Source organism: Hippoglossus hippoglossus, chromosome 15 (genome assembly GCF_009819705.1).
Source record: "Hippoglossus hippoglossus isolate fHipHip1 chromosome 15, fHipHip1.pri, whole genome shotgun sequence".
In the NCBI taxonomy this organism is placed as follows: Eukaryota; Metazoa; Chordata; class Actinopteri; order Pleuronectiformes; family Pleuronectidae; genus Hippoglossus; species Hippoglossus hippoglossus.
Genome location: NC_047165.1, coordinates 14,871,092 through 14,895,443, shown reverse-complemented (window position 1 = coordinate 14,895,443; position 24,352 = coordinate 14,871,092). Strand labels below are relative to the sequence as shown.

The window sequence follows — 24,352 nt, the reverse complement described above, 5'->3', positions numbered from 1 at the left end:
TTGCAGTGAAGTTTAGGACACTGCTCTCATTGCATACACTAAGAGCTTTTTAGATATTATAACAATGCAACATCATTCATTTATGATAAGTTACTTTAAGTACACTGTATGTCATCCATTCCTCCCTGGCCCATTTATAGTGTGTGTTTATTGAGTTTGGGGGTGTAATGGAGGCTTAAAGCTTAAAGCAACAGTGGCTCTCGCAGGCTACATCCCTACTACTATGTTTCGTTTGAAAATGCATCAACTCTGCTATCTATACACCGGGCGTCCACTCAGTTCCACCCAGTTTTAGAGTCACTTAAATGCTGCTGGCCCCGTTTTAGTTTGTACAGATGGGGATTAAAACTGATACAGAGCTAAAACCTGTGTGTTTTAGTTTGAAAAAGCACTTTGGATGTGGCCTCAGACAAGAGGAGGAGTTTTGGTATTTACTGTGTAAATATATTTTGGGGCCCAGTGTTACATCTTGCTTGGGGGCACCACTGGTTTGGTCCTTTGAAGTGATTAAAACCACTTTACTTAGCACGAGACCTGTCTTCATTACAAGTAGCCGACGTGGTTGTTTACCTTGTTGTTTACTGGGTGCGGATCGCTGAAGAGGACAAATGACAACCAAAGAAAATACTAAGCAGTTAGTTAAACATCCTCTCTCATTAAACAGTTGACTTGTTTTTCATTAAGCCTCAGTAAAATTTAATTTACTGTCCACAGTTCATGCTGGTATAATCTTAATCCTCCGCTGGAACAGATTGACACTTGGGCCTGTTTAAAAAGGCATTTGTCCACTATAACCTGAACAAATAGACTGAATCAATACAGAATTACAGGATATTTGCCTGCCTGTTGAAACGATCATTCCTCTCTTACATTTTATTGCCCATGTGCATTAAAGAGAGACACTTATCAGCTGACAGATAACAGACAATCGGCACGCTGCTGACACAATTCATAAGACCCGGTTAGCAGAAAGGATTGTCAAACAAAGGCTCCTGTAGGCAAACATGCTCTTCAGTGGAGGATAACTGCGGGCGGAATCTGAGAAAAAGCTCCAGGGGAAACAAACCTGAAGAACAAAAGACAGTGTTGCATTTGAAACAAGCTGACCGCGCCTGGCTGCTCTGCTGACAGTTAGAGGGCATGCAGGCCTACACATGACACTGTTTTCACTGCAGAGACGTAAATTTAGCCTGTGAGCTTTTAATAAAAAAACACAAAAAACATAGAAAAATAAGTGCTGTGGTGGTGCTTATTTTATTCTCTCCCCTTAAACAGCAGTTTGCTCCTTCTGGGGCAATTAAAGTCTGGCCTGGTCTTTTACACAGCAGGTAGCAGCTTCACAGACAAGGCGCAGTCTCGTCCTGTGGAGAATGCAAATACTACCTGTTTAACCGGTAACCACTCTTACCACACTTATCAAGACAAATTAAATGCTATAGTTCCTTATGACAGACGTCTGCATGTGTATCTGCATGTATATCTGTGCATGCGTGTATTTGTGTTATCATGGCACGCTTTTATCTGGATTACAATTCTCTAGATGGTTCTTCCATTTCACATTTCAAAGGAGGTTCAAACTAATTAGCTCAGGGCGCTGCTCGTCGGCTGATCTTCTGTCCCGGAACAACTGCAGTTGATTCGTCATCTAAATCCAGTAAAAGGAGCAGGACAGTGACTTTGTATAGGACACTCTGTGGTATCCTCACCTGTTATGGAGAAAACAATACCTGAAGTCTTCCAAAATGTGCATACTGGTAAATATTTTGGCTAACATCATAGGCCCTTATGTCACAAAGGGACATAAGATTTATGATTCAGTGCAGTTGTGTATGTGTGACAGAGAAAGAGAGAAAAGGAGAAAGGATTTAGAAGCTATATTACACCTGTAGCAGTGCAATCCTGTTGTAACAGCTAGTTTCTTCTGGAATGTGATTCAATCTTTACAGTTTTCACCTCTTTACCGGCTGTGCACCAAAGTGGCGGTGTTTGTGTTCCCACGCCACCAGACACCAAATCTGGGGGAAATGAGACAGAAGAGAAAATAGGGAGAGAATACAACAAAGGCGAGAGGACGGATTGAATGAAGAGCAGCATACAAACAAGGGTTGTCACTAATAGAGACTTTTATGAGCTCCAGACCTGCTGAAATGGAGTGGTGTGCGTGTGCGGCAGCTCTTATCGGCTCGCTGGCAGCACGGGGAGGGTGAGAGCTTCCACACTTGTGCTCCGTAAAAATGGTCTGATTCATTTTCCACATGAGAGGGTCTCGCTGGGGCGGCATCAGACCAGCCAGTCCGTGCAGATTTATGGACCATTAAAGCAGCAGGCCTCCTGACCGCCGTGCCACCATAGGCTGTCTGCTGAGAGACACTGCACCCTCATTCATGCTCGGCCACTACTCTCCATCACAGGCCGGCTTCCTTATTGTTCATCCCTCCATCAGTACCACTTTTACTGCCACACATGAACTCCTCTTATTTAGTCTGTAATCCCGCTATCCTTCACCTCACTCCCTTTGATACAAAGTGAGATGTGCACTGAGTTATTCTTACCCTTTGTCAAGTTAACACAGTTGTCACAAAGACTCTTTTTGTTTTTGCTCTTTCAGGTTAATCCTAATGAAGCCCCTCATCAGCACCTTGGTCAGACAGCGTGTTATATGGGCCAGGAAATGCTCCAATAGTGCTATGAACTCTCAGTGGGGCATGTTGTTTTAGCCTAACAGTTTTACAATCAGATTAGCACCATTGCAGGCACAAGGTCTAATGGATCTGTCTTTTCGAGGCATCTTCAATCAACTGTTTCCCTGGTGATTAATGCATCTTGCTCTCCTCTCTCATGTGCTAGCTTTGCAACTTCGTCATCCCTCGGAAGGAGTGCTACAGGAAGGAAAAATGGGACAGAGTCTAAGCTGCTCGCTGGCCCTAAGAATAGCTCATGTGTGCAAGAAAACGATGCCACGGCAACCTGAGCAAGGGCCCAGAAAAAAAACATGAATTAATGAATTAATGGAGGGATGAATGAAAATAAAGGTTCACATAGAGCTGGTAACTCACTCCTCACACTTCTTTATTGTGTAACATAATTCAACGTCATTCCTCGCTTTCTGTGTGGGCATACAACATAAAATTCTAACACAAGATTAACAAGAAACTGAATTAAATGACATAACAATACAGTTAAGTTCCAGATATACTTCCACAGTATCAGACAGGCATTAACTGCGACACAAAACACCCATTACGCCACTGCAAAAGCCTGTTTGTCCAGTTGAAAGAAGAAGAAAAACAAGGGTGTGTAACAACCTTTACTACAGCACTGCTGCGTGGCAGGTATTTGGGTTTATACACAGTAAAAGCAAACAGAGAGGATATTAGATCAGTCCACGGAGAGAGCTACTCGTGTGTACGCTTATGAAATGGAGTGGCGGAGGATGAGTGAGGTATCACCACTATGTGAAAGTTGCAGTTTGGTGTGAAGTCAGTTGGCTGGTAAAGCTGCACTCACCAGATAGACAGGAAGAGACACACACAGACACACAGACACACACACAAACGACACAACTGGAGGACACTTTTGGCTTTAAAAAAACACACATCCACACATGTCATGTAAATAATAATAACTATTTTAACACATGCACAAAGAATGAGTTTTGTCCTCTGGTAAAAAAAGTACACAATTGTGCTTTTCGTTCTCTCTTCTCTTTTATTATTTATTTTGGGTTAGGGTTAAAAAGCTTGTACAAAAAGCTCAGGCATCGTCACCCTGCGTGTGTACACGTCACGTTGGCTCCTTGAATCATCATTTACTCTGGGAGGGGCCCGGCGGAGGGGCCACGCTCGTCATGAGGCTGGGTGTGGCGACACATCCTCTCTCTCCGCCCCGAGGTGTTTGTGTAGTCCCAAATAACGCGGGAGTGCGTGTGTTTGGGACCCGTCCGGCTTCATCACCCGCACTTTTTATCCGTGTACAGTTGATCCCATCACTATTCCTCCACCTCCGGGGCCTGATCATCCCAATAAATCCCTTTAAAACACGGTCAAACCCCCACAACGCCGCGCTACGAGCAGCTGGCGGAGCAAGTGAAAGCACGTTGCACGATGCAAAACAGGGACGGCGTGCGCGTTCGCGACGCCCCGGCGCTGCGGCAGTTGCCAGGGGAGATAGGAGGGGAGGGGTTTTGATTGGCTGAAGTGGGCCTGTTGCCATGGCGACGGCAGGGGGTTTGGTAGCGTTGCCGTGCCGTGTGAGTGTGTGTGATCTGCGCGCTGCGTGTATGGAGGAAGCAGCTGCTGGTCTGATCTCTGACATTGTGTGAGACAGACATCTGAACAAACTGCGCACCGACGTGTCTTTTAAACACACCGCGCCGAGGCACGCCGTGCATGATTGTGAGTATTCATTCCCCTTGATTTTATTACTGTTATTCATTTCCACTTCCTGTGCGGACGCGGTCCCTGGCAGCGCACGGTTCGAGGGGTTCGAACAAGCTAAAAGTAAATGTGGCCAAGTGACTTTGCGTGGAGCAGCCAGCATGGCAGATCAAGCGACAGCATGTGGCCAGCTAGCCGATGTGACTTCTCTGTGTTCCTCGAGGCTGAAAGAGTGGAGGGCTGGTATCAACCGCACGTGATACTGCTTAGTGTCGGATATGTTCAAATAATAAAATGGTGTAGTATCCCCCCTCCAGCTTGTTAAAATGTTATGCTAACGCTAGCGGCAGATTCACTGACCCCCCTAACGACCGCTAACGCTACTTCGTGCTTGGGGGCGAGCTAACGCAACGGCTGCCTAACTTACTTCTCTTGAAAGCTGAGTGAAATGTGACAAACGGGGCGAAGCGGGGGTAGTTGGACATGTCTCCCTCGTGTCGGGAAGTGTTGGGCAATGCTCCACTTCGCGTTACGTGTAAACTTTGTAGTCCTCATTGTGTGCGGCTGGCTGTGAGCGTAAAGTCCGTGGCGTTCCAACGTCACGGTGTCTGTAGCATTAGCTCCAACGCACATTAGTTTTTCCTCCGCTAACAGCACTTTCGGTTCTCCTCTCGCTCGGCCCCCGTGTTTCGCGAAATGTCTCGCAACACTCTCTCAAGTTGTGCTACACATGTTTATCGAAGGAGCGTTTGGCCTGTGTTCCGTTAAGACACACGTCTCCCCGCTGTTATGCACAAATAGTTGAATATTTCCACGGCGTATATATAACCAGAGGTTGGGAGGCTACACGGGCTAGCTGGGCACATGATGTAATGGATTATCACAAGATTGTCCCAGATACACAGAGCTCTACAAACAATGTCACAGAGTAGTGGGGGGGGGGGAAACCCATCTCTTCTTTAATCCAGTGGGATTCACTTCACATGTTGTTATGGTTTAATAGATCTTCACATATGCCATGCTTTTCCACGTGTAGTCTCTCTAACCTGCTACCTGTCTGTGTTCACCGGGCTGGATACTCTTCATCTAAAATTCATTGTTTGGTAAAGTGATGGGAACATTTCTTTTTCCCGAGGTTGTGACATTAATGTAGACTGACATCCCTTCCTTTCTTTCTTCTCGCTTGACAGTTGTTAAAGCCCCTGCTGGTAAATAGAGGACAAAGGCATCAGGGGCTTAAGGGACACAAAAAAGACACACAAAAAAATGAAACAGATGTTGTCAACCTGCCATTATTTTATTGCCCCGAAATCGCCATGGTCATATTGTAGGTCAAACCATCTGTTGTCTTCGGCTGTTGTTTGTGGTCCTCGCATGTACATGTATTCACTTGTGTACATGTTGGTATGTACAGAAGCCTCAGACGGGTAAGTACTTTTTGCCTCCCAGAATAGATGAGTGTCTGCTGTACTGACATTCACTTCTATAAATAAGACTCGTCTTAACCCGGTGATGTGGTTATTACTGACGTGAAATGGCTTTAATAACTTCAAGGATTTGACATATTGTCAGTTAAGTTTAGTGTGCCATCATAAGGTTATTTGGATTGCTGGAATAGGCCTCTAAGACATACTTAGTATCACAGGTAGCTTTACTCTGTCGTTTGAGATTCTTTGCTACCTCAGTAAGATGTAAAATGGGGAGCAGGTTTTTCAATTATGTTCTAACATATATATATATATATATTCTGTTCTTTTCTTATTGGTCAGCTCACTAATCACAAAAGGTAAATGACACTCTTGAGAGCTTAGCCATAACTTTTGATAACCGAAACTTGAAATTTACAACTTGTTGACGTTACAATTGCTTCCATGCGTCATAGTATCATTTGCTTTTGTCATATAACCCTGATAGTAAACTCGGAGGTAATGTCCTGCTTGTAAACATCATTTAATTTGATTAGCTCAAAGTCTAGACCTTTTTCTTCTGCCTTGAAAAAAACCTTTTCCAGCCGAGTAATACTCAGATAGGCAAATACCTGATATTCCACATAATTGAAATACATTACAACCAGCTGAACACGGTTGTATCAAATACATTTTGAGCTTCTTTGGAACCCTTCAGTGCCACGCTTCAGTTTTACTACTTGGCAAACATGCTGGTGTCACTTTTCTGAGAAGTTGCTCCTTTATTACAGAACGAGAGGACGTATGATGACAATAAAGCAACACGACAAAAGAGACCACAGCACGTTATTTATATCAAGTACATTTCTACATTTTACATCCAATAATCCAAGCTCAATTTTCCTGTCCAGTTGTCACGACATACTGAATGTAAGGTATAAAACATTTTAATAAGGAAATGGCTTGGTGCTGGATTGCAGCTTGTATAACCCCTTATCCTCTTTTCAAGCGAGAGCGGTACAGAATCTGCAGTTCAAAATTTGGTGGTTTCCATGCAATCAGTGTTATCACCGAATTTTATACTCTGACCCAGAATATAGGATCGGTTGCATCCTCTAAAATCCAACTCTTTGTAGGTATATGAGTGGCTGTCATTACGAGAGTGTGTGGCAGAAACCTTTGGGATTGCCCAACACAAACCTGGTGTCTCATGGATTGGCTCAAAGCTTTTGAACCTTCTGTTATCTGGAAAAACCCGTAATTACCAAGTCATTGGTGACTTTGATTTAAATTTTAAATTGTAGGTGAGGTTGAATAATTTGATGACCGTGAGAACAGGGGCGTTGTATTTACTTACTCAAAGTGATTGTTGTCCCTTCATTTTGTTGCGGTGTGTGGATAGATTGTTGTGAACGAAGTGAAAGTAGACGAGCTCTTCTACTTTTGTGTCAGTGTTGTATATATTTTTTGAATTATCACCCAAAGAAAGTCTTAACATAATGTTTTTATTAACCATGCACTGATTTACTTCTACCTCCTATAATGAGAACCCAGGTTGTTTAACAGAACAATCACACCTATCTGAAATCAGTTAAGCTCCAGCTGTTGACTGCTGACGTTGGCCTGTCAGGCTTGTGGAGGTGACTGCTTCAGGCGCTATTGTTGGCTTGACTGATAGAAGCTGCACACTTGGGCTCACAACGCCCGTGTGTTTGAAAAAGGGACGTCCCCATGAGTGCACGGGCTCTGGTCTGTGACATTCTGCTTATCAAGCAGAGGTGGTAGCTGTGAACTTCAGATGCAAATGTAAACGCCTTTTGAGGCATGTGCTGCATCCCTGCAACCTGCTTTAGTTTTTCTGGCCGTGACTTAGTTGTCATGTTATGATCATATGGTCAACTTGTCAGCTTTTTGTGATGTTTCTCGTCTCCTGGGAGATGCAGGGTGCAGCTAAATTACATCTATTTTTATCACATAAGCTTTCGATTCAACAGCTGTCAAAATTTTACAAACTGGGTTCAACTTATTGCCGTTAATCTCATGACATCAGCAAAAAGACAGGATAGGTCGCAATTTGGTTCTGCAAATCTAAAAATACTTAGAGTGAATGTTTCCATCTTTAGTTTTTCCTCTCCTGATTGGTCGCAGAGGTTATACACAGTGAATGTTTTGAGTTTCTACCTCAGTTTTTCCTCTTTGAGGCTGCCTGTGTGTGAGTGTATATTTACAAATGGGTAAAGTGTATAATTCCTGTTGTGGCGATTTTCCCTCGACAGTTATTGTTTCCCACTTCTTGATTGCCCCACCCCCTCCTCCTCCCCTCTCTAACCCCCTGACTGTCCTGTGCCTGTCTCGTTTTGGACGGGGTGGACTCCAGACGCAGCTCATTAGGGCCCGCCTCATTGAGAGCAACAGTCATGTGAGCGGTTTCTTGATTGAGAGGAGGGAAGACGGAAGCACGGCTGTGTCCTGTGTCACAATGGCTCTTTGTCTTGTCACCCCTGGCTGAATTAACAGGATTTATTTAATTGATGACGCTATGACAACAACAGTGCGGGCTGACCAATTTGTGTGCAAATAAATGATCAGGATCTTCTTGGCTGTGTGGGGCTGGATGGGGACAGGATCTAGGAACCAGCGCCAACTCCAACAATATCATCAGTAGAGCAGCTCTGGTTAGGCATCTGGCCAAAGCAAAATGTAAACATCAAAGTAACACATCATACGCTGTTTTTATTCAGAGCCCAATTTTATAATGGAAACAGCTCAATCCATGAATAAGCACACAGCTCTGTTAAACTAGAGCTTTGTTATTTTAAAAATTCATAGTCATTAGATCGCCATGTTGAATTACTGCCCAAAAAGTTTGCTTGAAAATTTAACTAATTTTGAAGTTAAAACTTAATTTGAGCAGAAGGTACAACCGAGGCCGTGTCCTTGTATGGCATCAAAAGGTTGTGTTGATTCTTTAAAAAAAACTTGTTTGCAGTTGCCTAATGTGCGGTATCCTCTGTGGACTGACACCTGTATGATGAAAGTTAATGTTGGTTAACAGAAATCAATTTCTCTGTATTACGGCGTATTGGAACTCTTCCTGTAATTCAGTTTAAAATTAAAGGAAAGGTTTTTGTAGAAAAAATATTGCAAAAAAACTGAGGTGCTAAAATAGAAGAATAGTGGTAATGAAGCTTGGGGTTTATGTGATGCAGTAATTAAAACATACAATAATAATACCCATACCTAAAACAGAGTCAGATTAATAATGATAGCTGACTTTACTATAAACAGCTTTTTATTGACAGTTTTGTAAGCAGCCCGACAATGTAAATATTTATAGAAGCTGCTGTAGAATAGAAGTGAAAGATATAAACGAGGCTGTAATGTAACAAGCAGATTGTAGAGCTCAAGACTTGTTGTCTGTGTACATGTTATATTACTGCTACTTACAGCATGTGTGCACTTGTATTGATTTAGCCACTTCAGGAGCTTCAGTAAATATCGTCACTTTTTGAAAGCAAGCTGCTTCCGCCTGCTGTTTTAGCAGGAGCCATTTTCCTCCCATTGTATTGAATGTTGAACTCTATGAATGATTCTGTCAGAGTTTGCTATAATTCAGGAATTAAGGTTTTTGTTTCTTGATTTCCCTGCAGGGCCTCACGGGGGCATTCTGTGTTTCTTGTACACAACATTTAAATCGCAAACACTTGTAGTATTTACATGCAAGGTAATCTCTTACAGAGCACATTCCTGTGGGGGGGCTTATGTTGAAACTTCAACTAAGCTCCAGAAATATATAAAACCTAGAAATAAAATCTCCCTTCATTCTTTTATAACAAAGAGTTTGGACCTTCATGTCGGGTAGAAAGAGAATGATCTGCCAAATAGTGTTGCTTTTGTTGCTTGAAAGTATTTAAGGTCGTTGCTCGTGTTGATTGGTGGTGAGTGTTTGCACACACAACTTCCAGCCACATGACCTAAGAGATAAGGTTTCAGTGTTGGCTAGGGGCTGACGTGTACTTTGGAAGGCCTCATCTCTGTTGACAGTCAAAGTGCAGCACTGTGGGTTTGAGCTTGAGAACATGCGTGAAATCAATGTCTCAGATGAACATCATTATCATTGTTTAGTTTTCCTTTGTGATTTTTTTACTTTTAAGTGATTGTATCAGCTCTGGAGTCTATAAGCTACATCATGGTGGAATTCATAGATTGCCAAAGTTGACCCCGCTGCTTCAATAAATGCTGCCCGTCTGCTCGAGTCCACTGTCCTGGTGCAGAACAAGCCTAACTGTCTGTGTGAAGTCTCAATTTGTTTTCTGAAAATGAACTTCCTCAACAGGCAGGAGGTGTTTCCTTCCCTCCCGGTCCTCTGTTTTTTAGCTGTGAGGTGAATACTGAGCACTTCTGAAACATGACTAGAGCAAAAACAACTGCTCCTTTGTATGAGGCGAGTGTGGGGGCCAATTGTAACGCTTTGTGTGAGCTTTCTCTGAGTGGATCGTTTTAATCCATTGAGTAGTTTTTATTCGAAAATGAATTATTTGGACTTGCTTTAGCACTGGCCTGCTGATTAGCCCTCACTTTTAATGGATGTTGTTATGAAATAAGTTGACCCTCCCATAAAATAAGACTTGCTCGGGAACAGCCTCTCTCTCTCTCTCTCTCTCTCTCTCTCTCTCTCTCTCTCTCTCTCTCTCTCTCTCTCTCTCTCTCTCTCTGTCTCTGTCTCTGTCTCTCTCTGTCTCTGTCTCTCTCTCTCTCCCACTCTAACTCAGCCCTCCTTTGTCTCATTCACAGTTTCAGAGCTCCAGCCAGACCGGGTAGTCACCTAAATATCAGTTAGGGTTTCAAATAACAGCCCTCGCCATGGGGCTGTACGACACACCTTTGTGTATCTATTATAGAGGTGTAACTGATTTGTGTCGAGTGGTTTATTTCTTGCAAAAAGGGTGTGGTGTGAGTAAATACAGGCAGATACATCCATTATCTCTAAAAATCTTGTTTTCTTTCTTACATAAACATGATTTGTGTATCATGGGTTACCGAGCATAATAAAGTATTTCGGTGCATGGAGCGAGCATTTTAAAAGTTTGCCTTAAAGCCACACAGTCTGTAGTGCAGAGACATCCAGGTTGGCTGTTGTCTTTCCCCCACCGCTCTTTGTCAGACAGGTTTGTGGAGAACAGCAGCAGACTGCTGGCCTCAGCATTTTCCGCCTATATTGATCTCCCCACATTAGCTCTCTCTTCATGCACAGACATGAGCACAATTGCTTCCCTTACAACATCGGCTGCCGTGGCAACTGAGTCCCGATCTTGAGATTGGCTCACAGAAAACATCTCCAACCAGAGCCTCTTCATTTCGATGCCGCCATCATCTCCTTTACATTCCCCTGTACATATTTGACACATCAACGGCTTGATTTGCCACTTAAAAGCTATCTCCATATGTCTTTGTGTATTTTTCAATAGGCTAAGTGCTTAACAGGATAAAAGAGCAGTTTGAAAGGGGGGGAAATGTGCCTTGGCACCTGCTGTTAGTGCCTGCCTGTTTGCACATGAATATGATGAGGCTGGCGGTGCGCTGGGCTACTTTAACTTGCAGATGAGCCATCAGGTCAGCACCATTGCAGCTTTGGTGTATTTTCAAGGATGAGCTGCAGTCAACAGGCCAGTCCGGCTTATTAGCTCCCTCTCCCCTCTCCACTCTTTTACACTTTAGCTTCCCATCATTCATCGCGTTGCCAGCCGCCTCTCTGTGATGCCTTTTCATAAAAGCAATGATAACTGCGATGATTGCAACAGCAGTGGTAATTGACCAGCTGCAGTCATAGTAAAAAATGTTCTGTGTTTGGCCGGATAGGAGAGTCAGTTTTCTTCATTCGATCACTCTGCCTCTGTTGATATTCAAATGGCGGTCTTCAGGAGGAACTCCTCAAAAGAGAATAAGTGCTCTCTCTGGCACCAAGGGCCCAGCTGAGAGGTCAGTGGATGAACTGAGGTGAAGCTCTCTTGTGCTTTTAAGGTTAATCAGCTGTCTAACACTTAAACCCAGGCCGTGACTTCTTTCTGTTTCCCAGTCTCAAAGCTTACATTCGCAGGCAGTTATTATAATAATAGTTATCAATGGAAGATGCAATGGAAGATGCTATGGAGTCAAGGCCTTTACTGTGATCTAAACATTTGTCTTTAGCATGTGTTGGGCAAGTCGGGGATGTAGACTTGACTTAAACTCAAAGAAAGTAGGGCGTCATGGTTGGTCAGTCGGCTGTATTATCTTCCATTTAACTATATTTTGAACCCAGCCTGAGATCTTTGTGAGATTCCCCCCTGAATCATTCTTTATATAACCGCTATTTTAAAAGACCTGACCCTAACTCTACCTAAACATTTAATTCTCAAAAGCACACATAGCTGAATATAGTCTGAAATGCTTCCTGGAAGGCTAAATACAAATTTTGTCTAAAACTGTCTTTGTAAATTCATTCAGAGTAGGAGCCTGTCATGTCAAGGAATATATTTTTTCTGTTGTGGTCTCTTGAGCAGAGATATTTCTTTAAACACAAATGGGCAGTTCTCTCGCTGCCTGACATAACTCATTGCTCTACTTTGCTGTGAGCCGTGATTCATCCTAGACTAACGCTATCTTACATAGCCTACCTTGCTACCAGCTGATTCTCAGCTGGCACTCTCTCTTTCTCTTTGCCTTCCTCAGTCTCTTGGTCTCTCTTTCACTGTTTCTGTCTTGCTCTCCTTTTGTGTAAAAAGGATTTCCCTATTGTTATGTCTCTTCCGATGTTCGCTCTGCATGTCCCTCATGCAGAGCTTCATTTACTTTCATTTTGCTCAAGTACATGTGGTACACAAAGAAATTTCAGTGGTGCTTATTAAAACTTTTGGGCAGAGTTCAGGACAAAATGTATCTGAAGCCCCTTTTTAAACTGGTCAGAAAACCACACCCACTAACATCTGGCTTTTGTCTGCAATGGGAATGGATCCGATCTACGTTCACTGGGGCTCTGATTTGCAGGGATGGTAACGTGACAGTCAGGTGAATGCGCTAATAAGAAAAGATATAAAGTCTGGCTTTTAAAGCTGAAGAAGCCATGACCCTAGATTTCTAAGTCACTCTTGTTTGTGTGCTGTATGTTTCTGCCCTCATTTAGACTTGAGTGGTCATTTTGTAAATGCACTAATGCCTGCTCCTTTCCCCCCTCCTCCTTTCCTCGCTGGCTGGCTTTGACAAACTGATTTATGTGTGTAAGTGTGTCTACACTCCCTCTCTTGTCTCACCCACCGTGCAAACACTCTTGCGTTTGACCCAGTTCTTATCTTATCACAGAAATGAAAAGACATGCCTATCCACCAAGCTCTGTGCGCCTTTACCTCTCCAGCCTTCCAAACCTTACTCCCTCCTCAGACTGGATCCAAGAGCATCCAGGGCCACCCCAGAACCAGAGACATCTGGTGTCCACACAAGGGGTGCAGTAGGAGGACTTTGTTACAGGGTGGGTGCCCAGCGGTCGTCTGTGGCAGCGCCAGCCAGCATGTATTACTTATTTTCCTGTTGACTCTTGTTTGTGGGATTTCTGCTCTTAATTGAAGGGACTGCATGGTTGTCATGGTGACACCCAGGACATAAAGCTTGTTGTGAGCTGAGTCAGCGAGTGATCTCTTTGTGCTCTTGCCCTCACCAACCTCTGTGAAAGACCATAGCAAAAAACCTAAATAATACAGGTGTCAATATTCTATGATAGCTATGGACTATGACACCTGGTCATATCTCTTTCTGTACATTGGGTTTTACTAAAACTTCGACACGATTACTGTTGTTGTATAAGATGATATGCTTCTTCTGAACTAATTCAAAAATCGTCTTATTAATAAGGGTACTTAATGACATGGGGCTCCTGGCAATATTGAATTTCCTAGTGCTGTTAAACGACAGTCTGGGGCTGTAGCCTCTTCACACTACTTAATCTGGCATGTGACAAATTGAGACTTGATCCTGTCTGATTGCAGAAGATCAGTGTGTAAGAGCCATCCACTCTGTAAGATGGAGGCCTTCCACTTGTTCCCGCAGTTGCCGGATGGTTTCATGCTCATTTAAACATAACGAGCAGCTGGGTCCTGTCAGAGAATGAGGTGGGCGTCGAGAAGTGCAGCCTTCAGTCGGTTCAGTTGCTTGAGTGTACCTCCTCAAAGCTCCTTGGCTGGTGTTGAGGAGGGGCGGCGAGGGGCAGCTGAGAGCCTCTCTGTCCTCACCAGGAGTAAAGGAGAGGGTCAGGAAGTGCAATAGAGGCGCACAGGTACAGGCACTCTCTCACCTTGCTATCTTGCCAAATCAGGGCGTTCACCAAAATACAGTCTACTTGCAGTCGCTTGAATGCTGAGCAATTTTGCATTGCAGGCAAAAGCCATATGTTGTTGGTGGGTTTTTTGACCATTGGAAATGGGGCTTAATGGAACAAGGCCAATGCATGGAGGAGCACATTCTTTCAATGTGCCACATCCACATCCATTTAATCTTTATTATGAAATCAAGTTGAACATTAACAATTTGTTTCTCTCTTTCTCTCCAGACCTCTTTGATTTAATGGGTCCAATCATTGGGATGTCACCAGATAAGAAAACGGAAATTCCGGGTATGCAAGAGGAGCGGACGGGGCTCAGAGGCGTCTGTGGCGTGGGAACGCTGCCTGAGGCGGAGTGCGCCTCCAGTCCGCTGGCGACCAGCGTGGATCGCACTGGAGGCGCAGAGGATGAGGAGCTCACCAACCTCAACTGGCTCCACGAGAACCTGCTTCAGAACTTCGCCCTGGGGGGCCCCGAAGCTCAGCCCAGTGGCAGCCCCCTTTTTGACATAGAGGGAGATTACGGCTCCGGCCAGGGCCCATCATCCTCTTCATCCTCGTCGCACGGCCGAGGCAGGGAGCGGGACTCGTTGAAGTCTAAGCCCCCTTTCTCGTTTTCTCTGCTCATCTACATGGCCATTGAGCAGTCGCCCAGCAAGTCTTTGCCTGTTAAAGAAATATACGGCTGGATTCTTGAGCACTTTCCCTATTTCTCCAATGCTCCCACCGGCTGGAAGAACTCAGTTCGTCACAACTTGTCCCTGAACAAATGCTTCCGCAAGGTTGAGAGGAGTTTGGGAAAGGTAGGTCAGCAAACTGTGTACTCACATACACTTTTCACATATTCAACCTAAGAAATGCTCTATTTAAAGTTTGCCTCTTGAAACTGTTAAATGTGTGTCTGTACATATCTATATATATATATCAGAATCTCCACAGGCTTTGTTTAGCAAAATACAGTTTGAACAGTGTGATGCAGTTTGAAGCTGCAGTGTGGCTCATGTGACAGTGTCCAGGTCTGTAACACAGCTGCAGAAACCTCTGACTCTGCTGCATGAGGGTGGAATCCAGTCAAGGTCGCACATACTCCTTCAGAGAAAATGCAAACACAGCACACCAAGATAGGACTTTATCTCCCGAAGCACCACTACAATGTAGTGCAACTGTTTTTAACCAGGGAGAGAAGCATCCCATTGTTTGAAACCCGGGGGAAGTAACGTGACCAGAACGGCAGATATGAGTTTGTAGGAAAAATCTTGGTCAGCCAGATTCTGGCAGAATTTGTTTTTGTTCATATGTAGAAAGGAAGAAAATAGAGAAGTTGGCCTCCTCATATGCACATGTTTGTGACAAATGCTTAAACACATCCTGCATATCCTGCACAAGCATTCCTGTTAAATGAAAAGCATGTGAGTGAAGTGTTTGTGGTGAAATTGTTAATTTGCTTCCCAATGGTTGCAATTCCCAGTTAGCTTTCCAGCTTCATTTGTGTTGAAAACTGTGGTGACAAACATAAACAGGAGAAAGCCCTTGTTTGAAAACATTACTGACTTAAAAGCACCCAAAAAACACGTTTTCAGTTTGTATGTATTACTGTTCAACGTTAATATTCATGATTTGAATAAGCTCAAAGTTAAACCTTTTTAAAAAATATCTTTATTTTTAAATTAAACATTTAATGCTCAGTTAATCTTAATTTGATTGATAACAAACATCCCAAAGAGCACTACCTGTGTCAGGCCAATGTACGCAGCCTAATTTGCATGTTACTATAACTCATCCAGGGAGTGACATGATGGTAGCCATATTGAGCTTCGGTATGAGTTCAGACTTGTGACGGGTAGAGCCTGTGGTGCCAGGGCTGTGCCTGGCTAAGACCTGATATTTTCCCACCGTGGGAGGGGATGGCGGTTAGCGCTAAGCGAGTGGCAACATGGTGCAGTGCAGGCCGTTCAGCGTGCAGGTGCACAGTGTGAGCCCTCCGTCTGCTGAGAGACCAGCACCAGTTTCACATGACACACTGGCTGGTGGTTTCCGTTGCCATGGAGACATTTCCTTCTTCCTGCATCAGGGCTGGTTGGTAATCTGAGTCAAGGTTATTCCCCTCCCTCGCTCCCTCCCTCCCAGACTGGGCAAGAATACGCCACCATCAGATAAAGTGACAGTTACCACACGCACACACATCACCAACAGACAAATTCATTCCTCACACTGAGCTGTGGAGCAATTATTTCCTCCTTCTGCCGAAGCTGTTGAGGAATTCCTTTACCATGCATCAGATATTTTTTTACCATTTGCGTTTCACATAAATTAAATGTGACATAACACCATGTTGATTTTGTATCAGCTGATACATGGCAACTGAGAATCTTCTTAATATAAAACCTTGATGGATTAAATATAGAAAAGTGCCACAAAGAGTGACATTGTTTTATGTATCTTTAAAAAAAATATATAATTATATAATTCAAGCATATCCTGTATATGTTATTGTTGAAAAAGACTAATATAAGAGTGCACTAAAAAGGGTAGTTAAAAAGTTTTCAAGCCAGCAGATGTGAATATAAGCAGCTCGAAATTCAACATAATCAAAAAACTGCCTTTTCAATGCGATATGCTTCTATAAACACTGTCCTTAAACATAGCTTGTATATGTTTAAAAGACAAATCCACAGGGATTTTGTTTAAATATCGTCAGAGGACCTGTGAGAATAATTTCTCTCACATTTACATATTGCACATTTGTGTAATGATCAGGAATCAAGATTTTTCTTCTCCAATAGAAGAACTTCTGTAAATTACAAGTTCTCTCACAGTTACTTGCCTCAAGTCTTCTTACTTGGGATGTAGAAGTTTGACCGTCTTTGCTCTTTCTCACAGGCCAATGGTAAAGGTTCTCTCTGGTGTGTTGACCCCGAGTACCGCCCCAACCTGATCCAAGCCCTTAAGAAGCAGCACTTCCCTGCCGCACATGCCTTCTGCACACCACCCGCCTCCCCACCCAGGTAAACCCTCATCCGTCACCCTGTGGATGAATGATGTACTTATATTGGCAAATCAGCTCTGTCAAGTAATATTACCTTCTTTGCATTTAAACATTTCTTAACTTTTTAAGATTTTATTCTGGAGGTCTACATCTCTCTCTATTTGACATTAGATCCTTTTAGATATCAGAAAATCTCCTTTTTAAAACTCAAAATCTGAGGCTACTTGTTTCGTGTTTACCTTTCACAGTGCCTCCTCACCCCCTCGCCATCTCTATCTACAAGGCTGCTCATTCAAAGGTGAGACAGAAGCAAAGTTATCATGTTTTTTAAGTTTCTGTATGTACAATAAAAAGCTGCCTGCTTTGCAAGAATCTGCAGAGATTCCAATCCAGTGCAGTTTTTTTTACCTTGTTGTTTGTGTAGTATTTTGAGTGTGTTGCCTTTGTTTGCACATTTCAGTCCCAGAACATTCAGCATCACTGTGCTTTTACCCTCAACTCTTGGTTTGATTTGTTGCTTTCCAGTCATTGATGCCTCATGTTAGACCATAATGTCGAGAGCTCCCAGTCGATGTCTCTGCCTCCTCGTTTCCCCCCTCTGCCTCTTGGATTTGTAACCTTGACGACAGGCAGAGGTTCTGCTGATGCTGAGTGTCGAGCCACTCAGTCTCACTGTAATCATTAATAATTTAGAGCCCCAGAAGCGAGCTATGAGGCTTTTAGACACTTTGTCAGGTCTGAAGAGATCAGATGACTCTCAGTACCAGTGGCTTGAAATTATCCTATGGTTTGTTTCCATGAATCTCCTGCATATCCATTCAGTAAACACAGATTGGGTCACTATATCTCTAGTTTCAATTGATTGAGAGTCAAGTCCTCCCGGTCCTAGTAAAGATACCATGCCACCATGCTCTCACACCTTAGGACTGACCATCATGCATGTTCTCTCCTCTTCCAGAGTCTGACATTGATGCTGCCACTGCCATGATGCTCTTAAACTCTGCCCCCGGGCACCACGTTGACCCATGTAAGAGAATCCACAAGCAGCCATACTTTCACCTATTCCACCAACTCTTTGTCTCTCTGTACCACGGACATACCACCCTGTCATTGCTTAAATATTGTTTATTTGTGTGCTTTAATTTGTTTTGTGTACATCACCAGTTCTTTATAATCAAAATGTCGGGTCTTACACAGGAAATGTTTGAAGAACATAACTCGCACCTATTATTTTATCCTGTAGACAGAGGTATTAAAGGAACAGTTCAACATTTGGGGAATGCTAGAGTTAGCGGCTGGTTAGCTTAGCTTAGCACAAAGATTAGAGACAATGAGGAAAACAATCACCGTTGCTCATTGTTTCCAATATGTACACAAACACTCATGGCTATTTACATGCTAACAACCCAAAATTCAATCTGTATCATAACATTGGACAGAAAAAGTGAGGCGTCTGCATCTAAATAAAGGAGGAAGAAGAAACATTCACCTGGGTGTCATGTTTCCATCACTGGCGATCAGAGTCAGAACCGATTTTAAAAACCTTGACCCAGGAGTGAAGGACTAGTGTAAAATGTGCTTAAGTAACCTATCATATGGGATGTCATTAGGTGCCCAACAGGAAGTTACTGCTCCAAATATTCTCTCCTAAATAGTCTCTCCAGAAAGTGAATAAGTATATCCAAGATTGTCAAACTGTCCCTTTATTGTATGATTGATTCAAAATGTTTTAGAAACTTTAATGAGAGCTGCTAAAGGCAGTTTTAAAAAGTGTTGTGAAAGTACAGGGTAAATCATTAATTTCATGTCTTTTTGTAAATAAACCTATGCCATTGCTGTTTTTACTTACACTTGAGATTGAAATTTATTTACCCTGTGCTTAATTCATTTACTACAAAAGCTCCATAGGATCATTTCATGAGAGTGGGTAATGCTAATGTTTGTAATTTCCGCATCTCTGTTTCTGCATTTCCAAGCAACATATTTTTAAAGTAAGGTTTTCCCTTTTGGGCCGAGACTCGTCTTAGTTCTGCTTTATACATGTAAACAAAGCAAGCGAAAGCTGTGCTGTGTAGTTCACTGTGTCTAATTTCTGCATTTTCTTCTTCAGAGAAAAGCTAAATAAAACAAAAGTTAATTTACTGTAAAGTTGTATTAGGATTTACTTTCTCTCACAATTTATTTTCAGATACACGTTTACCAGCCAGAGTCTATGAACTTTGCAGTATATGACTTTAAGATGCAATATTTGGAGCTTTTATCATATCTTTTTGCATTTGAATGTGTATTTATGTCTTTGTCCATCTTCTGCTTCTTCAGGCAATTCTGACGGTCCACTGGACCTCTCCAGACCAGACTCTGTTCTGGTGAGCAGTGATCCAAAGCAGGACCATAACTATAGTAGCGTTGCCTTGCAGCGCTGCTCTTCCCGCTCCTCCTCTTCGTCCCTTTCCTCGCTTGACGAAGGAGGCTGCGACCGCAGGCAGTCCCGCCGCGCCGGCAGCGAGGGCTTCCACAGCGACGAGGACTCCGATCTCTGGGACGAGAGGGGCGTCCACCAGACTTCTCGCCGTCCACCTGCCATCAAATGGCCCATCAGCAAGAGGGTGCGGCGCGAGGTCAAGCCAGAGCTGGACGAGGAGCTAAAGGAAGCGGCCGGCTCCTTGCTGCACCTCGCTGGTATACGCAGCTGCATGGAGGGATCCAAACGTACTGTCAAGAGCACAAAACTTAACAGGAAATGAAGATTTTTTTTCTTTTCTTTTTTTTTTGCCCCCATCAGACTCCGGACCCTGTGACCCCAAACCTCTGACCCCTGATCATGTGTCCCAGTGTGCCTCCTTCTCCTTATCTGATCGTTCATTGGCCATTTTGAGCCTTTTTTTTGTTTGGAAATATCCCTGTCCAAATAAACAAATGGCAATAGTATCGCTCACACAGGAGAACAAAGCCATATAGAGACTTTTGTAACTCGGGGTGACTGCTGGGGGTGGGTGTTTGGCCTGTGGAGAACCATCCTGATACCTATCCAAAATGACCCGCCTGCTTCTGTTGGACTGGGAGACTGCGATTCAAGAATTTTTTTTCCCTCTGAAAGACAAATGGGACAAGCTGAAGGTTTTTTAACTCAAAGCGTTGCATGCTTCCTCCTCAAACCTGTATCCTCTTCCAAGTGAATCTATTTATGAAGCGAATGAGTGCATGTTTGTAACAAGACAAAAATCTAACCTCCTGTTGTTATCACCTTCTCCTTTTTTGTGCTAAAGAAAAAAAAAAGATGCCACTGTTTTGAAAGGAATCCTCGCTCTATGAATCCTCTTGTAAGAGAATTGCAATAATTGATCCACAACCTTAACCTTTTGACTTTATTTCATGGTGGCATTTTTCCGAGTCAAGTATGCTAGTTAAACTTTACCAATATGAGAATGAATGGAGTAGTATTATGATCTTGTTATGCGATAAACTTATTACACACGAGCTCCAGCTGTTTTTCCGAATCAGCAAGACGTGGAAAATAGTATTACTCTGCCACTGCCAAATTTAGTTGCAAAGTTAGCTATGCTACTTTGCTCAGTTTTGTGCGGCCATTACACTGCTATACAAATTCACTGCCCATCCTTTCAATCATGTGTTTGTGTGTTTTTCACATTTCTTGCGCGGATGCAGAACATATATTCACATGTTTGGGGACGGCCTATGCAAAGTGAACACCTGCTTTTCCCAGATGTTCACTGTGTGTTCATAGGTTATGCTCCATAGATTTTATTATTTTTTAAATTTTATTTTATTTTTGTGTACAGGGGTGTGTGTGTGCGTGTGTATCATAGTGCATGTTGATTTCAGCCTAAACCTGAGATGACGGTCAGGACAGGAAAGGTTTTCAATTTTTTTCTTTTTCTGCCAAAATGGTCGTTTTATTCCGATGAATCCGTAATGACAGATCCTCTCACTATAGCAGAAGTGTCGGGCTGTGTGGTTCTCTGGTCGCTTCTGGTCCTGTTGAATGCGGAGCTGGTTAATGGTGAGCAGCCGGTGCTGGCAGTAAATGACCACAGCTTCTTGCTCCATTATTTGGGTTTGCAGTTTGATTATACCTCTGTGTGTTCTCTTTGATTTAATTTTACTTTTTTTACTTTTATCAAAGTTTCTGCTGGTGATCCTGTGGCCAAGTTACTAATAACTTGAGGGAAAGTGTGTGTTTTGGTTCAGATCAAGGAAACATCAAGAAGCTTTGCAAAGAATGAGAGGGGGGACAACACCGTCATGGCCAGAGAGAAGTAAACTTTACATTTGCGGTCGCTAGCAGGACAGATGTTGTGCCCTCGGTTCTGGCTCGGCCATTGGTGTTTCGTTCTTCCTTCTAGAACAAAATAAGGAAGTGCACGCTCTCCTCTCAAGCTGTGAAATGGAGTGTTTATTGTCAGTTGATTGCACGCAGTTCACTGAGGGGAAGTTGCGAGCCACTTGTGCAAAAAGGCCAATATTATCATTAGAGCTTTTTTAAAAAGGCTGCACACCCGCAGCGCAAAATACAAGGTAGAATGGAACTGCAAAAGGCTGGCAAACTGGAAATTATATTAATTCTTCCCACGGTGATCGATCACGTTGTGTCACGGTGGCTGTTAGTATAGCATGCAAGGTGGGTGCCAAACATTTTCTTGTGCCACTAATGTAAACCTGCGACGGACCATGGTCGCTATACTCCCCCTACTGCAGCGCTGCCACAATGTAAATGTGCTGTAGAGCGACAATGCCCTAGTTTTCTGACTCATCCTAACAGGAAATGGGAGAGGACTCTGGTCAGTGCAGTGACTTTAACCAATCTCTTGGTTTATTTTTGTCACTTCAGAGCGGGAACTGCTCTCGCCAGACTGAGCTTCGGTTCTCAAAAGTAATACTTGCATACACTGGTCTTGTTTAGCTGTGAAAAAGAAGAACAAATTATTGTTCATTAATCATTACCTTATTTATGACATTAATTTATGGGATTATTGAATGCATACTCTATCACGCGCCGGTCATTCGAAAGGAATGACTGGGCACGTTTATTTTTCTCCCTCTGTGAACTCCTTAATAAGTATTTTGTTTTCCTTGTTTATTTTACAGCAATACACTTTTTTCTTTCACTATGTTATAGTGATTAAGTATGCCAATGTCTGTTGTCTTTAGAGCGGGTGTTTAATTTTATTTTTATTTTAATTTTTTTCAATTTAACCATGACTGCCAGGTTTTCTTGATGTTTTGTTATGCTCTTTGTTAAGCTGAGATAGAAGACAGTTAATTTACACTGATCCTGAAAGCATTTGTTGCCAAAATTGATGTACAGCTGGGGTTAAAGATTGAAGGTTTGAAGATGGACACATTCCCCACATACTGTAGAAGCTCTTTGAAACTAATTTAATCATTTTTTACATTCGTCACATGTATGGTTTATGTTTAGATATTATGACTCAGTAGTCACAAATTGAAGATTAGCTGTTGATCTCATCTCGAGAGAATAATCTTTGAAAAGAAAAAAAAATACTGCCACTCATGACTCAAGCTTCCAGGTATTGTTATGGGATGTTGAAATGTTTTGAATATCACTGGATCAGACATAAGTCAGTCTGCTGCTGCTGCTGTGTAGGTTCAGACCCACATTTGCAGAGAAATAATGGAGAGTAAAAAAATCTCACAAATTCTTTCTGTTGCAAATGCAAAAAGAAATGTTGAATTGGTCTCAAAGTGACTGAGTCAGTGAGTCGACCTGTGGACGAACTACCTGAACGTTCTGGTCGCCTCATCACTCAGCAGCGATTATGTGATTCTCTAAATTCTGTTGCAGTTTCTTTGACGGAACATGTTGTTGCATTTGACAAAAGCTGCCAACCCAGTATCAGTTTGTGTCAGTTGTCTGCCATGTCTATTAGACCGACACACCTTTTTGGTTTTTGTATGCTAACCTCTGTTGATAAAATGTTTATAAGATTTATTTTCGCCAAAGATATGCAATTGCATTATATATGGTATTACAAAATATTAATAAAAACCTGTTCTTGTTATGATTGTGAGCATCTTTATGTTCTCGTCTGAGCCCGAGATCAACTTTCACTGCAAATAAGACTTGACAAACTCTCCTCCGCAGCAGAAGAATGCCATCACTTCACATTATTATCCTTCACTTGCTACATTTTTTGATCAACATTGCCACCTGCTGTGAAGGCCACATTCTACTTAATAATGCCCATTCTTTGGAGTAGTTCTCCATGTGGCTGCTTTCTCACTCGCTTTTCACACAACCGTGTTACAGCTGGCAAATATTTCCCACCAGGTCCAGCAGTTCAGTGCCATTTTGACTGCACAAGCTGTGCTCAGCACCACGTGTGGCGGCCCCACCACACTTTTTCCCTTTCTTCCCACCGCATGTCTCTTGAACGCACCAGCGTGGCAGGCTGCCAGGAAATGCACCTCACATGGATGTGGATTTCAGGTCTGCGCCAGTGATGGATGCATCATCAGATGTCCTCTACGACACTCTTCCCTGTAAGTTAATTAGTCATGGAGGACTGCGGGATGAACACAGTGTGACCCTGAACAAGGGCCTGTCTGACTAGCCTCAGGCCCATTGGCACAGCTCTATTGTTCAATAGAGTCCTGTGTGTGGACTGGAAGAGGGGGGCTTCTCCCTACTGACTGCCTCAATTCAGCTGGAAATCAGAGCAGCATCAGCCCCCCACCCAACCCTCCCCCTCCCACACGGCCCTAGCAACCACGCCACGCCGACAGTTGCCAGGCAACCAGACAATGCTGGAGCCACTGGCTGTGGCGTGCATGCGTGTGTGTGAGAGAGTTTGTGTTTTGCCTGTGTGCATTTAAGATCAGAGATGGTGAGACAGCAGCAGAGGAAACGTCTTTTCTTTGGTGCAAAAAAACAACAAACACATTTAGCAGCTGATGGAATTAAAAAAACTCCACAGTTATGATTTCTTTAAAAGGAACGGCGATATCCTTTGGTCAGAATATAAAGAGATTATTATGGATTAGGTGAAATTAATCGTGTAGGATTTTAGCGGTGATGGCTGCATTAGCAACATGCCGTTTCACTTCCAGTCTAAATGGGTCATGTGCGTTTTAAAGGGAAATCACCGGGACTATCACTATTCACAGTGCCACAGCCCACTTAATATTTGTTGACCTTGTTTATGTTAATGCAGCCCTTACCACACTCAGAGTCAGCAGTAAATAATTTATCAGT

At 43.1% G+C, this 24,352-nt stretch overlaps 1 protein-coding gene across 2 annotated transcripts; it reads left to right on the top strand.

The window, feature by feature from the left end:
* The first annotated feature begins 4,234 nt into the window (after window positions 1-4,234).
* Window positions 4,235-23,159, top strand: foxn2a (forkhead box N2a). Of its 2 annotated transcripts, XM_034608525.1 has the most exons (6): window positions 4,235-4,394; window positions 14,361-14,935; window positions 17,013-17,137; window positions 17,367-17,416; window positions 18,077-18,145; window positions 19,438-23,159. In XM_034608525.1, exons 2-6 carry the CDS (start codon window positions 14,375-14,377, stop codon window positions 19,860-19,862), a joined length of 1,230 nt encoding a protein of 409 aa, XP_034464416.1. In that variant the 5' UTR covers window positions 4,235-4,394; window positions 14,361-14,374; the 3' UTR covers window positions 19,863-23,159. The 2 variants fall into 2 exon arrangements, with proteins under 2 accessions (XP_034464416.1, XP_034464417.1); XM_034608526.1 differs by lacking the exon at window positions 18,077-18,145.
* The last annotated feature ends 1,193 nt before the right edge of the window (window positions 23,160-24,352 follow it).

Bases quoted from the DNA above. Each gene is read 5' to 3' on its own strand.
- foxn2a (XM_034608525.1), top strand. From the start codon at position 14,375: ATGGGTCCAATCATTGGGATGTCACCAGATAAGAAAACGGAAATTCCG. The intron at 14,936-17,012 runs GTAGGTCAGCAA...TCTTTCTCACAG, and splicing joins TTGAGAGGAGTTTGGGAAAG to GCCAATGGTAAAGGTTCTCT. The intron at 18,146-19,437 runs GTAAGAGAATCC...CTGCTTCTTCAG, and splicing joins CGGGCACCACGTTGACCCAT to GCAATTCTGACGGTCCACTG.